The sequence below is a fragment of the Carcharodon carcharias genome, chromosome 19 (genome assembly GCF_017639515.1).
Source record: "Carcharodon carcharias isolate sCarCar2 chromosome 19, sCarCar2.pri, whole genome shotgun sequence".
NCBI lineage: Eukaryota > Metazoa > Chordata > Chondrichthyes > Lamniformes > Lamnidae > Carcharodon > Carcharodon carcharias.
Window position 1 is genome coordinate 30,453,787 of NC_054485.1, and position 18,569 is coordinate 30,472,355.

At 41.4% G+C, this 18,569-nt stretch overlaps 1 protein-coding gene across 1 annotated transcript in view; it reads right to left on the minus strand.

Annotated features, from left to right (window-relative positions):
* Nucleotides 1-6,373: 6,373 nt before the first annotated feature.
* The window catches only part of LOC121291052 (hippocalcin-like protein 1), a 127,995-nt gene continuing 115,799 nt past the window's right edge, over nt 6,374-18,569 (minus strand). Inside the window, exons 4-5 of the mRNA XM_041212073.1 lie at nt 10,837-10,942; nt 6,374-8,125 (exon numbers count right to left, since the gene is read on the minus strand). Coding sequence (XP_041068007.1) covers nt 8,028-8,125; nt 10,837-10,942 — 204 coding nt within the window. The 3' untranslated portion in view covers nt 6,374-8,027. The remainder of the gene's footprint in view (nt 8,126-10,836; nt 10,943-18,569) is intronic.

Here is an 18,569-nt window from a genome sequence, read left to right on the forward strand (position 1 = left end):
TGACTCTAGACACACTGCAACATGGTTGATTCTTAATGCCCTGGCCAAGCAAACCACTCAGTCCAAGGGCAATTAGGGATGGGCAACAAATGCCGACCTTGCCAGTGATGTGTCATCCCATGAAAGAATAAAAAATTTCAGATAGATGGGTCTGCCTGCTTCTCAGTGCAGAATGTCTATCTCTACATATTCCCCTCCTAGGTGAGACAACCAGCCCATTTGGCAATGCATAATGGTGGCCGCATTCTGCTCCTGTCCCCTGGAAAGTCTCTTTGGAGGAGAATCACTGTATTAATGGAAGCAGCTTTCCCACTGGTTTATTTACACATAGAAATGCAACCACCTATATCCTCAGGAAATAACCCAGAATAACAAACACAAAGCTTGTATGTATATAAATATATACATATATATATTACATTGACTGATGTACACAATGTTTTTATATTGGGGAGTGACCTCCCCATGAATGTTCACAATCCAAGCTTTGGTTAAAAAAAAGCATTTATTACAGAATTTGTGTGCTATTTCATCCCCTGCCCCCACCCCATTTTAACAACTGTACAAAATACAGTTCTCATTTTTTAGTTATTGATTCCTGTAAGAATTCTCTTGTGTTTTTTGCATGGCTTGTTCAGCACCAGTCAAGGTTTCGCACAGTTCAAATTAAGCTGAGAGAAGGAAAATGAAGCTGGGAGGAAGAGTCCTCTGACCTTGCAATCCCCCCCTATGTGTGTTTCTCTTCTTCTGGCCTATAAATAAGGGCCATTTCATAGACAAGCTTTGTCTGTGAGTATTTACTGTTGGGATTTTCTGATAATTTTCACCTTGAATTGAACTCCATGTTATTAATAGCAATACTTATAAGATGGTGCATTTCCCCCATGGGAAAGATGTCTCCTTCAAGAGGAGATAGAAACCCCACACAATTTTTTAAATAGATTTTTCAGTTGAGTGATTTTGTCTCTTCATACAACAGAGCATTTCCCTTATAAGAGATAAAATCTCAAAACATATATAACAAGCATTGCAATTTCAAAAGATAAAGAAAAGCCATCCACAAGATAAGCAGAAAACAATCATATCTGCATTTTTCTTGACCAATTAATTCACTTTTTGAACTGAACCAGTGGTCTGCCAATTGAGCAACTATAAATGGTGAAATGTACCATCAAGACATGCTGCTGTATGTCATAAAGAGACATAAAGTCATTCACGGCACAGGAGGCCATTCGGCCCATCAAGTCCATGCTGACTCCCCTTGGAGATGTCCTAACCCGCTTGATCCCCGTTGCCCTGCAAGTTTATTTGCTTCAAGTGCCCATCCAATTTCCTTTTGAAATTATTCATTGTTTCTACTTCCACCACCCTTCTGGGAAACGAGTTCCAGTTCATCACCACTCGTTGTGTAAAAAAGTGCTTCCTCACATTCCCCCTGCATCCCTTGCCCAAAATCATAAATCTATGTCCCCTAGTCCTTCTATTATCAGCTAATGGGAATGGTGTTCCCTAGTCTATCTTATCTACGCCTGTCATAATCTTGTACACCTCTGTCCAGTCTCCCCTCACTCTCACCTCAGGTGTCTGCACCTGATGGTGCTCCTATAGAAACACCAAATTGCTGGAAAGAAAAGCTTTAGTTATCACCTTACCAGAGAAAAAAACGGATATTCCAAAAGTGTTAAGAATGAAATACAAAAAACAGAGGATGCTTGCCAATGTGATACAATAATTAGAGGGTGGAATAAATAATTATAATCAGTAAAAGAACCATTGCTCACATTACTACAGCTGGATTTCTTTTTAAGTGGACAATATTATGCATCATTAGGTAAATTCTCAGAGGACTACTACAGGCAATAATCCTAGCGGTTAATAGCAGTGAAAAAGCTGGTGATTTTGTCACTTTATATCCAAGTGCTCAAGCATGAGTGTAAAAAAAAAGGAAACTGTTCTTGTGCATAGTGCAGCCTTATAATGAAGGAGTGGAATACAGAAACATAAATAAAGTCAGACAGAAAGGCAGATACTCAGGAAAAGTACAGAAAGATGAGAGAGAGAAACAGCAAAAAACAAATCCATTAACCATAATAGATTCCACAGTGCAGAATACAATCCTGCATTCCATTGTTTATCACTGTGGTGAAGGATAATTTGAAATAATGCTGCATTTCAGTATCCATTTGTATGATACAACTTCAGATGTCAAAAGTGATCTTCCATTAGCTCCCTTTTTGCTAATGACAGTCAGTTCGTGATTTAAACCAAACCTCAAATCCTAGCACCCAATTCACTCCAAAGTTCCATGACTATTATGCAGTCGAATTTGAGGTTTAAGAATTCCTGAACCATTCAATGTGTTCACGGTATTATCCGTATTCCTTTTAAGAACTGTTCATTCTTTAGGCATTTAGCCAACACTTGCCTTTAAGTGATGAGCAGGAAAATACCAGTTAATATAGGTCACCTCATTTTCTTGATGCAAAGAATGTGAAAGAACATGACAGAAGAGATGCACTTTGAAGGATAACGCTGACCGATCCCAATTTCCTATCACTGTGAATACAATCCATTTGGGATCTTACCTACCGTACAACTGAGTTAAACAGTCATTTGGGTAAATTCATCATTTAGTTCATAGATTCCAATTCCAACCCATTCATTGCTCAATATTATATTCCTTCAACCAAAACCATAAGACACAAATCACAAGAATATTAATCAGGAATTTTATTACAAATCTGGGCCTGCCCTAATACCGTCTTGGGTTCAGTGGTATTGGTTGCTCCTACAGACAACCCTAGTGTCTTACCTTTGAAGGAGCTGACTCATATAGTGCTGCACTTTCGGAGGTGGCATTGTTCAGATGAGATAGATGTTACAATGAGGACCCATCCGTCCGCTCAGTTGCGCGTAAAAGATCCCATGGCACTATTTTGAAGAAGAGCAGGGGAGTTACCCCTAGTTCAGTGGCCAATATTTATCTCTCAATCGGCATGATGAAAACAGATTGTCTGCACTTTATCACATTGCTGTTTGTGAAAACTTGCTGTGTGCAACTTAGCTGCTGCATTTCCTGTTTTACAACAGTGCCTATGTTTCAGAAATATTTCATTGGCTGTAAAGCGTATTGGGGCATCCTGAGGTTGTGAAGACTGAGCCCCTCTGGGTCTATGGTCCCACCATCTGTTGTATGCCGCAACTAATGGGCTAATGGATATGTGCTAGTTTTCTCTTTGAGCAAGAAAGCAGTAGGAGCAAGGGGAATTTGACCAGTGGAGATTTCTTGCCAATTTCTATCCACTTTAATCAAACTTCACTTCCACTATATTACATACTACATCCTTGCTAATATTTCTCGTGCAAATACAATATTTTTCTATAAATGTTTTAAAATTCCTACTTTCTTTCATATCCATGCGTGTCCTGTGCAGCTACTTTGCAGTAGTTTTCATGCTTTACCTTTACTTTTGCTTTTGTGAAGTCCTATATTTTCCCAACAGGTCCTCCAAATTGTGGAAGCAATGTTGGTTTTACCTGTAGCTTCCTACTATACTAGCTCTCTCCTTTGCACCGTCCTTCTGCTAAAAACAATTGCTCATATTGGTCTATTACATTGGTAACTACAGCCTCATCTGAAAAACAGGGTTTTAAAAAAAATAATCATCAATTTATTTGTTATTCTATGGCTGGAATGAAAGTTGACATTTACACGGGTTAAGTGGTTTATTTTCTGCTCAAGAAGTCCTAAAGGATTAATATTGATGGGGCACTGCGACTGCTTATTTCACTCTTAATACTCCTAATGAAACTGTCTGCCGAGGAACCAATAACATATCTGGAGCTGGGAAGGAGGATGGGATTTTGTGGATGAGATGGCTGGAGGTATGGGTTTCATGCAGCTCTACTGAATTTAATGGTGCAATCTGTTCTAAAACGTATTAAAATGTTTCCTGGCTGACAGCCAGCTTGATTGACAAGCTGGCTTGCATGTCATTTGGAACGTCAGTCAGTGAGCAGATAGCAGCTAGGGCAGTTTGGAGGTCGTGGTGGGGATTGTGGGGTGTGTAAAGATGCTAAGCTTGAGGGATCAGAAGTACTTCTGCTCCTGTGGCGCAGAACCAGTATAATAAAAGCACTTACCTCATGGATCCAGCCCCTCTCATTTCCTTTTACTTGCCAGGATTTCCAAGCCCCAGGAAAGAGTAAAAAAAATAGAAAATGGAGGCACACAGCTTTGCTTAATAGGTTTTATTGATCTACCCACTTTTTAATGGAGGGTTGGTCTACCTCCCACCAGTGTTAAAAATCAGAAGTGGGAAGGTTGGGGCTAGGTTTGAGAAATTTATACATTTTTACCTCCTGTCTACCCACAACCCTCCTGTCTTTCGGGGTTAAAATCCTCCCATTATTCCCACAATTGCATTAGCAGTAGTAAATAAGAACATAAGGAATAGGAGCACGAGTAGGTCATTCGGCCCCTTAAGCCTGCTCTGCCATTCAATAAGATCATGGTTGATCTGATTGTGGCCTTAACTCCATTTTCCTGCCTGTCCCCCATAACTCTGAACTCCCTTGTCAATCAAAAATCTGTCTAACTCAGCCTTCAATATATTCAATGACCCAGCCTCCACTGCTCACTGGAGAAGAGAATTCCAAACACTAACAACCTTCTAAGAGAAGAAATTCCTCCTCATCTCCATCTTAAATAAGACCCCTCTTATTTTCAAATAGTGCCCCCTCTTTATAGATTCTCCACATGGGGAAACATCTTCTCAGCATCTATCCTGTCAAGCCCCCTCAGAAACTTATGTGTTTCAATAAGTTCACATCTCATTCTTCTGAAGTCCAATTAATATAGCCCCAACTTGCTCAACCTTTCCTCATAAGACAGACCCCTCATCCCTGGAATCAGTCTAGTTAATTCTCTGAACAGCTTCAAATGCAAGTATGTTCCACCTGAAGTAAGGTAACCAAAACTGCACACAGTACCCTGGATGTGGTCTCAAATCACAAGTGAAAGATCATTATTACTCCTACTTTACGTAGAGGGCAACAAGGCCCTAAAATCAGTGCATCCCAAGTTATTTTCCAATGTGACCCCCTGTTAATTTGAGAACAAACGTGAGCCCAGATGCCAATAAAAATGACTGAACTCTAACCTCAAATTCAATTGGAGCTCATGGTTGTTGTTCTTACTTTCAAGCGACTTTATTTCTAGCTTCCCTCCATTCTTGCCCTTCTGAAGGTATGATTCTTACTGACATATACTTCCACAGGAGCAGCCATCCTCTGGTGACTTGTGAAAGATACGGACATTGGGAACTCGATTTTAACCCCTACTCAACAGACAGGAGAGGGTTGGAAAGGTGGGAGGGATAAAATATGAGCAATGGGCAACCCAACTCCATTTCAGTCCCCCTTTTAACTTTTAAAATGCAGAAATTATTCCCCTGTAAGGCAAAAAACCTTCTACTGCTAGTGATCACGTCCGACAACTGGTCGTAGCCATGCCTGCTGTTCCTTGGGCCCCAGTTGGGGACCTGGGCCCCTCAAGAAAATCTCCAGTCCTCTATCCAGTCTCCAAGTTGTGGCTGATGCTCTCTTGCCAATGCAGGGGACTGACCCCCAGGTTCCTGGCTGGAACCTTCCACTGCTAGTGATCCCTTCCATCTACTGGTCATAACCCCAAACCCACAATTTGAGAATTGCTGCCCCCATTGTTTAAAGCCTAATTTTCACCATGTTGAGATCATTAGCTTGAATACAAGCATCAATTTTAATCACCATTTGGTTCAAAATATGTTGAAATAAATCTTTTTAAATCATATGAAGAGTAGTCTGAGTAAAGCACCAAAACTGCCTATTTCCACCAAGTACTAACTGTAACCTCTCCAGTCCAGAATGCTTGGGGCCAATTCATTTCTGGATTTTGGAATTTTCTGGATTATATAATGACGTTAGAATGCCTAACTTCAAGTGTGTGAACAGGAAAACATTGTTGATATAAATACGTACCTGAAACATAAAAGTGATAAAACATTATAAAGCAGTAATAAAAATTGTTTTACATATCCAAATACTGCATCTTCCATGCTTCTGCTCCTAAAGTTCTGTACTGAAAATGATGTCGACGTGGGTCTTCTCAAAGAAATTCCAGACAACTGGTGTTTATAAACCATAGATTTCTGGACTGGAGAGGTTAAGTGTATTAGATCCAGGAAAGTAAAACACAGGACAGAAGTCTCATTGACTTTGTCAAATTCAGATGTGCAAAACTTTGTTAAGACACCAGTTTTAATGAGCAAATAATCAGGCTGACTTCTAATGGTGGGGGGGGGGGGGGAAAGAAAGCATTTCAATTCCTGCTTTAAAACAATGACATTTTAATTTAGAATAATATTTGAAGATGAATTACATCACATTTTTTTTTAAAAATACGTTTACCTTTCAGTACAACAATCCCCTATACCATGATATAACATGCACTGCTAATGGCTCCTCCAGAATTGAAGCCATGTAACACACCCCTGCTATAACAGATTTTGTGTCCTTATTGGGAGGCGTAAATATATATCTGTTCCAGTTTTGGTATTGTAACATTGTAAGATAGTAACCATTTCAGGAAGGAGCTGGCCTTTGGTCCATGTAGCTCACCTATCCAAAGTATTCTCTTGTGCATTTCTAACAGCATGAATTGTGCTGGTCTATGATTGTTGCCATATTGTGTAGTAGAAGTGAGGTATACCATGAAACTCCAGTACATAAGTCAACCTTATTTATGACTTTTACACTTGAGGGTGTCACTCATGCACCATTGCCAGTTTACCATTTAGCCTAAAAAATTGCAGACAGGACTTTTCCATTAGGATGGCCTATATATACTGCACTTTATTCTATAGCGACAAGTACAAATCCAGTCTTATCAGACTTTGATGATTTGTTAGAACAACTTTTGTTGGGGGATTTAAAATTGAGTGAGTTGATCCTCTTCCTCCAAAACTGTTCCCATCCCCGCCACACCCACCACACCACCCCATTCCCAACTGTTTCTCCATTCCCACCCTCTGGTGAAATGGAATTTTGGAGATAAGCTACATTTTTAGTTTGACATGAGCTAAAGGAGAAAATAGTAACTTTCCACAATTTTAGAGAAGATTTTCTGGTAGTTGTAATTTACTGTGAGACCACTCGCTTGACCTTCCACAACCATGCTTTGGGAAACTGCCGGGATTTAGGAATCTTAGAAAAGGGAATGTATTTAATTTTTGAAATGGTGGTGCTTAATTGGAATGGGCTTTATTTATAAAACCAAAATTATAGTCAGGGTACGTTCTGTATACATGTCAACAATCTCACTATGAATGTGAGGGCCACTCAAACATTTTGCCCCTGCTTAAACCTCACCTCACAAACATATTTGTAATATCTCCCCTGCTTTCTAAGCTTAAACTACATGTCCCACGGTGATCTGGGGCTCACTGAGTGAATCTGCTCGTGAAAGAATTTTTTTTCTCTATCACATGCAGAGCAGTTCAGATCATTGTAGGAACTGTAGTTGTTTTAGGTTTGCAATACAAGAGCAAAAACTAGAGCAGCTACAATGTACTTGAAGCGTGTTCACAAACTCCCATATATGGTATTTTAGGGAGTGGTATCTTTACATTCGCGATGTCTTTTTTTTAATATTTGGGTTGTGGGCCAATGTTGAACGTGTGCATTACATCTGATCCATAGTGGAGAACATTACTCACTGCCCACTAATGCCCTGAAAGTGTTGGCATGCTCGCTTTTTTTGAAGTGTCCACTGTACAGAAAACACAAAACAAAAGTGACAATGCAGTGACTAAAAGCTCCTCTGAAGACAGCTTGGGTAGAATATGCTATCCATGTTAGTCAATCACCCTCTTGTGGCAGGAGGATCAATTCATGATGAGATGGAGGTCAGACAAAGGGTTGGCAATCTGGCTGGAATGAAAGCTCGATCCTTTATTTCAGGCGATCGGTGTTGATACTACCATATCCCATTAGAACTGAGATGCACTGCTCGGGTCGCACTGTAGTAACCGTACAATGGATGGATCACTCTTGGCACCTTTAATGAATTCTTCAAGGGACAATTTACCTGGAAGATATTTGCAAGCAGGAAAGGGGTATATTAAAAAGCTAACATCCAGTTTTGAAAATAATGGGTAGTTTTTACAATAATCAGCCTGTAAAAGTGGAATGTCTCATGCAAGTCTAAGAAGAGGGAGGAGAACCAATCTGCTTGACATCGGTTTGTTGTCTTCTCTGCCACATTGTTTCTGCTACTAATAGACAAATGGGTACCTAAAATAGGAGTAAGAAGGGATGCCAGGAAGCAATTTTGATATAAAAGGTCTTGTGCAGTAAATTACCAAGGAATGGCATTCAAGCAAATAAGATACATGGATTCAAGTAGGTGTGTTGTTACAGTTTGGATGATCCACCTGCAACCACCACCAAACCCGCCACCATTGAGGCCATTGACAGGATCATTTAAACAATTAAAGGACCTGCCCGTCCAACCTTAAGGTTGGTGGGTCGGCCAGGAGCCCCGGCAGCAGATAAAGAAAACATGAAACCTCATCCACCGGCGGGACGAGATTTCATACAGGGTTTTATAAAGTTTAATAAAGTTATAGTGTAAATTATGAACATGTCCCATCTCATGTGACATTGTCACATGAGGGGGACATGTTAGAGAATTTTTTTTTTCTATTTTTAATCTTTTTCAAAGTGGAAGTGATCTCCCTGAGGCTGCACTGTGCCTCAGGGTGATGTGTGCTCTTTTGTACACATGTGCGAAAGAGCGCACTCTCACTTTTGTGGAATCCCCCCGCCCACACAGTGAGCGCATAGGGTTTCCCGCCAGACGTCGTGTTGGGCAGGCCTTAATTGGCACCCCCCCCATGTAAAATGGTGATGCGGCCCACTTCTTCAGCGGAGGCCAGCTCCCTGCCTGCTGGAGATTGGGTCGGGCCTGCCTGCCCAACTGGCAGAAAATTCTGCCCAGTGTGTTTATTTTTCTCAAAGATTACTGGCAAAACTTAGTGCTATGAGGGGGTTTTATTATCAGGGAGATAAAGTCCAAAGACATAGTGAAACAATGAGTATTTGCATTCAAAGAGGAAGATATGTATAAAGAAGGAGCAAGGGCTGTGTGTAAGGGAATGCATTTTTAGGTGTGAAAAAACCTTCAGCATCTATGTCTCAAACAGCTGTCTTTAAAAGGACTGAAGTTAAGAAAACTCACTTGGAAAGCCACTTGTTCAGGGTATCATGTTTCTTTGCCTAGCTCTTTTAAAATCTGTGTGTCTTACTGTTGCCTTACTGAAAGTGTAACTGGGAGTTAGATTGATTAGGAGATTTAGAAGTTATTATAATAGTAATGTGTAGATATATGTATGTATTTAAAATCATTTCTCTTATTAATAAATGTTTAATCTAGTTTTATAAAAAAACCTATAAGACTTGGTGGTCTTATTACTACTAAATTCAAGGCACGCATTTCAAAATTTATACAAATTGAAAATTAGTTGTGACAGTTGTTTCAAGTTTCCCTTTGGGATTTGAACAGCTTGGCATTTACCATCTGCTGTGTCATAATATATTACTGTGATATTAGTGTTTGCTACAGCATCACTGGAGTTGAAATTATTTGTGCAATATTTTAGCTCACATTATAGAATTTGCATCAAATTCCCATGTATGAAATTTTAACAAGTTGTTTAATAAGATTCTCTTAGATGGTTTAGAACAACATGCATAGAAATTTGATATAGATCTGCTAAATGAGTGCATTAAAAATAATGAACTCAGGCTGAATCCCACTTTACTTGAGCTGCAAATTTAGAGTGAAGTGACCAAGTTAGGGAGTCTAAAAATCCCAGGAGCTGCCATCATGCTGAGTTCAAATTGTCTTTTTCATTCTCTCACTAATAAGAGATAGCAATTAATTTTAGTCTTTAGTTCTTCTCTCACTGGATTTTGTATTTTATGTTTTTTAGTCCATTTGCCTTGTGATTTCTTATCACACAGTGGAACAAAGCATTGCTCATTATTTAATCTACCACATCCACAGGGACATAAAGAAGGGACAATGCCGCATGAGTTCTTAGTGGCCTGCGTTGGGGCTTCTGATGCAAAAGGTAATGAAGACAGTGCGGTTTGACAGGGTCTGTCTGAGACATGGGGAAGAATTTTTCCCCCATCAGGGGGAATCGCCGTGCGCTCCCTGTGCGGGTGGGGGGGGGGGATTGCCTCAGCCGAGAGTGCGCTCTTTTGCGCATGCACGCGAAAGAGCGCACTCATCTCCCTGAGGCTAAGTGCTGCCTCAGGGAGATTGGCGCCAAATTTAAAAATGGTGAAGGAGCAAAAATAAAACTTCCCCGACATGTCCCCTCATGCGACACTGTCACATAAGTTGGGACATGTCCATCACTTTTAGTCAAACATTTATTAAAAGTTAAAAAACCCTCATGAAATCTCATCCCACCCATGGATGAGGTTTCATGTTTTTTCTGAAGCTCGCCAGGGCTCCTAGCCTGCCCGCCAATCTTAAGGTTGAACGGGCAAGTCCATTAATTATTTCAATTACTTTTTAAATGGCCTCAGTTGGCCGTTGACAGGTCGGTGGGAGCACAGCTGATTTGGCTGCGCCCCTGCTGACCTGAAAATTGAAATGACGTGGGGTGATGTCGGGAGTTCCGCCCGACGTCATCCTGCGTCATTTTATGCGTTGGTGAGCGGGCCCCAACCCCCGCTTGCCAACCTAAATATCCTGGCCATGGTTAGGAACAATTTGACAATTACCATCATTATTTGTATCCATCTGCCTGAAGATTTTATCTGTTCTTTTCTCTGGTGTTGCCTCATCTTCAGGCATCTTCATCACGGTGGACACCATCTTGTAGATTGCCTGTCAAAATAAGAATGTCCAATAAATGGATCAATTAACTTGCATCTTTCATTGAAGGGTTGCTACCTTTCTTCACTTAGCTCTCCTATTTGTGCATTTAATTTAAAAGCAAGCCTTACTGCAGTTTGAAACAGCAAACATGCCCAACTGTAGATATACAAAATTTTATTTTAAATCTGAATAATACATAATTAGAATACTTCTCTTGGAACTATACAACATGAAAGTTAATGGCATACAAAAGATGCACGTGCTCTCAATCTGGATAATTAATTTGGCGGATTATACTACATTTTAAACCATTTTTCTTAGGAATCTGTAGCAAAGGTAGGATTATCAGCTGTAGGTTGACGCATTCTTAGAGGTTTCATCACATGACTCTTGACCTCCAACTTCCCGTTCCCCCCCCCTACACACCCGACCATGGTCTTGCTATCGGTCACCCAAAACGTCCATCTTTGTAATGAATACCTCTCCATGCCAATTGGAGAGAAAGAAAAATGGAAAAGAAAGATAAGAAACATGTACTTGTATAGCGCCTTTCATAAGAACATAAGAAATAGGAACAGCAGTAGACTATTCGGCCTTTTGAGCCTGCTCCACCATTCAATAAGATCATGGTTGATCTTCCTGTGTTTTGATTTCTACATTCCCATGTAACCCCAATAACCTTTGATTCCCTTGTCTGACAAGAATCTATCTACCTCTGCCTTAAAAATATACAAAGATCCCGCCTCCATCAACTTCTGAGGCAGAGTGTTCCGAAGTCGCACAACCCTCTGAGAGAAAAAAATTCTCCTCATCTCATAACTTCAGGATGTCCCAAACTATTTTCAGCCAATGAAGTACTTTTGAAGGGCATTCACTGCTGTAAGGTAGGAAATGCAGCAGCCAATTTGCACACACAGCAAGCTTACACAAATAACAATTTTATAATCGCCAGATTATTTGTTTTAGTGATTTTGGCTGAGGAATAAATATTGGCCAGGCCACTGACGATAATTTAGCCCTTGGCTGGTGGGCGAGCCCCACCGGCTCAGCGGCGGGCGGGCAGCTGAACTCCGCCACCGAAATGGGGCCTGCCACCATTTTGAGAAGGCGGGTCAATTGAGGCCCGCTGAGTGGCCTGTCCGACAGCTTGGGGGGGGAAGAGGAGGGAATCCCCAACTGTCAAAATGCACTCTTTTGCGCATGCGCATGAAAGAGCGCACGGCTCCCTGAGACAAAATGCTGTCTCGGAGTTTAGTGAAAGGTAAGTAAAGTCAAAATAGAGACATTTTTAAATTATTAACATGTCCCCCTCATGTGACCATATCTCATGAGATGGGACATGTTAATAACAAACTCATAAAATTTATTAAATTTTTACAAAACGGTAATGAAACTTCATCCCGCCAGTGGATGAAGTTTCATTAATAATTTACAGGCTGCTGGGGCTCCTGGCCTGCCCGCCAGCCTTAAGGTTGGCCGGGCAGGGCATTTAACTATCTTAATGAGCCTGTCAATGGCCTTAATTGGCCACCGACAGGTTGGCTGGCAGATAGCTGATTTCGTTGTCTGCCTGCCTTCCTTAAGAGTTAAATGGCCCGGGATGACGTTGGGGATTCCTCCCGATGTCATCCTGTGTCATTTTCCCTTCGGCGAGTGGGCCCCGCCCCCAAATTGTCGAGGGGAAAATCCTTGCCATAGAATCTTTTACATCCATCTGGGAGGATAGAGAGGGCCTCAGTTTAATGTCTTATTCCAAAGGTAGAACCTCCAAAGGTACAGCACTTGCTCAGTAATGCACTGGAGTCAATCTTGAACCCACAACATTCTAACTCAAGTGCTGAGTGTACTACCAACTGAGACATGGCTGACACCACAAAAGCTGACTGGAGAATTCTTCATCATCATTCAAACCTATTCGCTAAATTCCAATAGTCTTGGAATTAAAATTGAAGTGTTCAATGCCAAAGAAAAAAATACAGCATTCTTTTTTATACACCTATGATGTTCCTCCTGGATTGCTCACAGAACTGTCTAGATTAATCTTTAATTCCCAAAAGTTTGGCAACCCTAATGGAAAGGTTCCTCTGTAAAACCTAAGACACAGGAATTTCAATGCTAAGGAAATGGAAGATGCATGCCTTCAGCAGCAGCATGCCTGGGCATTACTGCAGAATGGATCAGAATCTTATTCAATGAAGATTACAGTTCAATTCTAAAATTTGCTTTAGATTTTCCTCTTTTGAAGTGTCCAGTGTTCAGAACTGGGGTCTTGTTGAACTGTCAAGCCTAATAAAGCTTGAATCTGAGAAAAAATGTAAGACTCTAAATAAGGGAAAATTATGGTCTAGATTTGACAGAAGTACAAAGAAACTGCTAAATTATCACCTGCTGTAGGTTCTTAACCTCCTTCGCACTCCTCGCATTTGCGCATTATAGCTCAAGTCATTGGGTATCAATCAGGTGCTGGATCTCTAGGTGATTTATTGTTGGACAACCATACTGCCCTCCTGCCTGAAATCAACTATCGGAGTACAGATTAGGAATACAACTGAGGGTTTTCTGGCCTGTGAGGCACTCTTTGGGTACAGAGGGTCTAATTCTCACCTGTCTGATTTTTCCAACAGAATTGGGGTCATATGCTGAAAATACAACTCACCTCCAGTGGGCTTTGCTCACAGAAACGGTTGGAAACTTGAGACGCTTTTATTAAATATGCCAAACAATCTGCTCGCTCACTCCACTGTGACCAGAATTTTTTTTTTTTACAAGGTTCTGTAATCGGTTGGAGATGAGCATTTAGCTATCTTCAGGGAGTAGCTTGTGAAAATTTATGTGCAAGTCCAGACTTGGAGGGATGTCTTACAATTCTTGAATTTGTTTAGGTAAATAGAGTTTTCAATGCATCCCTTCCCAATAATGACAACACAGTTACTGGCTGCAGGAGTTAAACGAGATGTTGTTGAACCTGTATTAGAACCTCTCAAACTGGTTTTACGTGGGCCTTATGTGTCAGAAGTTGCCAATTTAGGTTTATGCCCCTGCAGTCTGTTCTGTCCCTCTAGTGCTTGCCCTATTTTGTTCCCATTAGTACCACAGTATTGGAGCAAATCTCTTTCAGCTGACTCTCTACTCCTTCATGTGCTGATAACCCAAGACTGAAGTTCCTCCTATTTAATGCTGGGCTTTGCTGGTGGCAGAGTTTAGCGAATCCAGCTAGTTTGCATTGAGATTGCCAGCAGCCTCATTGTGAACCTAAAGACTGATTGACCTATTGCTTCAAATAAGTAAAGTGGATGGTCTCCATCGAATCATTCTCATTTGCAGCTGCATATATATAGTGATGCAACTGTTCCCAGGCAGAATGGAGATGATTGGGTAATCCCCCATTAATTATGCCTGGAGACCACTTTTCTGATTTCACATACAATACTATGTAACTATCTACCACTCACTGCAATTCGCTGGAGAATTAACCCTGCTTTTAATGGGAGAAGTTGCTGTAGTTATGTTCAGGAATCCTGTTTGCTGTAGCTAGCAGAGAGCCTTTTTTAAGTGGAGTCACTTATGACATAGAGGAGGCTATTTGGCTCATCGAGTCCACACCACCTCTCCTCGGAGCAATCTAGTTAGTCCCACTCCCCCGATCGATCCCCATAGCCCTGCAGGTTAATTTCTTTCAAGTGCCCATCTAATTTCATTTTTAGATCATTAATTGTTTCCACTTTCACCACCCTCGTGGACAGTGAGCTCAAGGTCATTACCAAATCTCTGCATTAAAAAAGTTACTTCTCACATCCCCCATGCATGTCTTGCCCAAAACTTTAAATCTGTGTCCCCTAGCCCTTGTACTATCAGCCAAGGGGAACTGTTTTTCTTTTCGACCTCATTCAAACCTGTCATAATGTAAATTTCTATCCAATCTCCCCTCAACCTCGTTTGCTCCAAGGAGAACACCCTAGCATTTCCAATCTAACCTTAACTAAAAGCCCCCATCTCTGGAACATACTGGTAAATGCCTTCTGCACCCTGTCAAGGACCCTCACATCCTTCCTAAAGTGCAATGACCAGAGCTAGACACAATACTCCAGTTGTGGCTATTGAACCTTATAACGTTTCAGCATAACTTTCATACTTTTGTACTCAAAGGCACTATTTGTGAAATTCAAGATCCCAGCTGGTTTGCTAACCACTATTTGAATATGTCCTATCACCTTCAAGTTCGATGCACGTGTACCTCCAGGTTCCTCTGTCCCCGTGTACTATTTAGCAGTGTGTCATTAAATGTATAATGCCTCTCCCAATCTCTTTTGCTAAAGTACATCACCTCACATTCCTATATATTAAATTCCCTCTGTCATTTGCCTGCCCATTCTGCTAATCTATCAGGTGATTCGAATTATCCTCATTGTTTGCCAATCCTCCAAGTTTGGTATCAGCAGCAAATTTTGAAAATCTACTCCAAGGTCCAAGTCATTTGCATATAGCAAAAAAAGTAATGATCCTATCACTGACCCTTGGGTGTACCATCTGTCTACCATCCTTCAGTCAGATAAAATAACCTACCAAGACACTGTTTTCTGTCCTTAAGCCAATTTTTATCCAATTGGACAATGACCATCCTGTTCCACGAGTATCAATTGTGTTGACCTGCCTTTTATGTGGTGCTTTGTCAAACGCTTTCTTAAAATCTATATAGACAGCATCCACCATGTTCCTATCATTACCTTCTTTGTTATTTCAGCAAAAAAAGGTCCCCATTTGCTGAGCAATTAGGGCAGGATTTTAAGCTGGGGATGGAGCCTGCACCCCCCGAAATACAAGTCAGGGATGAACCCGACTCTGCTTCAATTAGCTTGAGGTGGGCCTTCAACCCCCTTGCAAGAGAAAGTCCACCTCAGAGAACTGCTGTCCAGTCACATGGCGAGCCGTTCTCTTGCCCCAGCAGTATCACTGGGAACGAGGAAAACATTCAGCGACGGAGGCCAGACTGTGAGGCGAGTCCAGGGCTTCACCTGGGCCCCAGAGACACAGGCGTGCGGGGTGTTGGGGGCGGCGGGGGGGGGGGGGGGGGGGGGGGGGGGGGTGGCATTGCTGGTGATGGGTGAGTGGGTCACCAGAGGGGATTGGGGTGGGGAGGCAGGGTTGTTCACCAGCCCTTACTCTTGCTGGCTGGCCTGCAGATCTGTCATGTGCTTCACCTGCCATGGAAAGAAATCCCAACAGTAGCAGGAGGAAGCACTTAAGTTGGATATTTAAGGGCGCCACTTGGGACAGGGTCTCACAGGTTGCCTGATGCCTCCCCCACCATGGGTAAAATATCCGCAGGGGTGGAGTCGGCAGACAGGCAATGGGCATAGCACTGCTAGCATGGCGCCCAGTTTTAGCCTCCCCGTTTGTCATCCTGACCTAAGGGGACAGTAAAATTTCAGTGGTAGACTTTATTTGCTTTATTGTTTGCTATAAAATAGATTGTGTCTGGTGGGTTCTGCTATACGTCCAGGTCTTGATCTCATTGGCTAATACAGTAGTGTCAATAAACACTGCGCATTTACATTGTTGCATAGTTGAGGTTACATAATTATACAAAACACGCTAAAATTATACACCAAGTTCACAAGCAACTGAAAAGAAAGGCAACAGGTTATATATTTTGGATGTAGGCTCTCATCAAAGCAGATCTGGAAAAGGGTCTACGTCGAACAGGTTAACCAGCCAATCACATGAGCCATTCTCTTGTCCCAGCAACAAGGAAGAGATATAGAGCTGGAGTCCGGACTGTGAGGCGATTCCAGGGTTTAGCTCACCAGGCTGGCAGGCCTCTTTAGGTACATACTTCCATCATTTTCTGGTCTAATTCCAGATTTCCCGCATTCACTTTATTTCCTGTCATCCCTGTTACAACAGTCAAACAAGAGTTAAACATGAATACCTTGCAGCAGCAATGGTTTATCAGGAAATTTTAGGGCAGGTTCTGAGGGGGAGTTGACTCGAGCCATTTTTATAAATTTAGTATAGATACTGGGAGCCCAGCATCTGGGAGCGATGTCCCAATGTTTAAACCACTTTGTGATTTCCTTCTTTCCGCTAACAGAAATATTTCTTTTGCTATATTAGGCAACATAGAAGAAGCAGTTGGATTTACAGCTAACAGGACAAACTGCATTGTTATTCTAACCACATATATATTGGGTAAATTGGGAAAATTATACCAACAGTCCAGGCAATGATTTCCCATAGCCTGCTGCATGCTCCAGAAACCCTGGTTCAGCCACTAATCTACTTGAAATAAAAAACCTATCTTCTCATTTTTCCCCATGATGAAAAATAGAAATAACCCGTACCTTCTCTTTCCACGGACTCTCATTGGAGAACACATTTAATTAGTGGTCTATTTTACCAATGGTAGGCATCCATCACTACTATAACACACTCAACCTAAAAGCCTCCAACTCAGTGATATGACCACAGTACATTATTAATTCTTGTAATAGCATTAAATTGTGCCTTTTAATCAGACAAGACTTGGACGGCTTCCCGCATCCTGAGAGGCATGAGGCAGACAAAGCACGTGCTCATGTTTGTTCTCTGGAGCTTGTTTTTTCTGGAACAAGTTGCTAGCCTGAAGTCATAGGCTACAGATTGAGGGGCGCCACTCGAATGTGACCTAGCAGGAGTCTCTCCAGCTCTTAACACCTGCCATAGGTATGTTTGAAGGATTTATAGGTTGATGATCAACCTAGTTTGACTGTGGCATCAAGTCCTAGAGTAGGAAATCGAACTCTGGCTCAGAGGCAAGGACACTACCTACTTGTGGAACAAGACAATCAGACAAGAAACATAGAATAATAAACGCAAGTTTTGATCAGCACAAGTTCTTCCACGTCCCTCTTAATGTGGCTTAACTCCATGGGGAAGCCAAAATCACTCTATACCTTCACTATGGCTCTTAAACAAGCATGTTGTATTATTAGAGCCTTCAATAATGCTACAGAAATAATCAACATGTGCCAGCAGAGGGCACTTTAAGTATAGTTAGTTCTGTGACATATCTCCATTCATTTTCCTGTCAACTCAAATGACATACACCACTCAATTACTGGCAAACATAACCTTAAAGACTGGGCTGCCAAATAATGCTTACGCAGTAACACTATTGGTTGTTGCAACACCTTCTAGCAAGTAAACTAAATGAGCAAGTCCACTACTGTACCATACATTTTTTGTGGCACTCAATGTTTACACAGCTCACAAAAGACAGCATTTAAGAAGAAGAATTAAAGCTACAATTTACTATTGAAGTTGATATGTAGTTTATCAAAGAGACTTGTATATAAGCTATTCACTTACTACTGAAACTTGGGTAAGGTGCTCGCTGTAGACAGTTTATTGTCAAAGCAGGGAGAAATTATGCTCCTTTCTCAACAGTCAAAATGATCTTTCCCAGGCTCCCAAATAATACAGTGGCAATTAGTGCTCTGTCTGGTGTGACAGAATCATATAGTCTAACATGGTTTTCAGTCCCTGATATGACCTTAGTCCAGTAACAATTGTTAAACTACTGTTGCCTCAGTTGTGTCCTTGGGTTAGGAGATAAATCATCCAGTATTTCCTACTGCTGATTACTACCCAGCAGTTC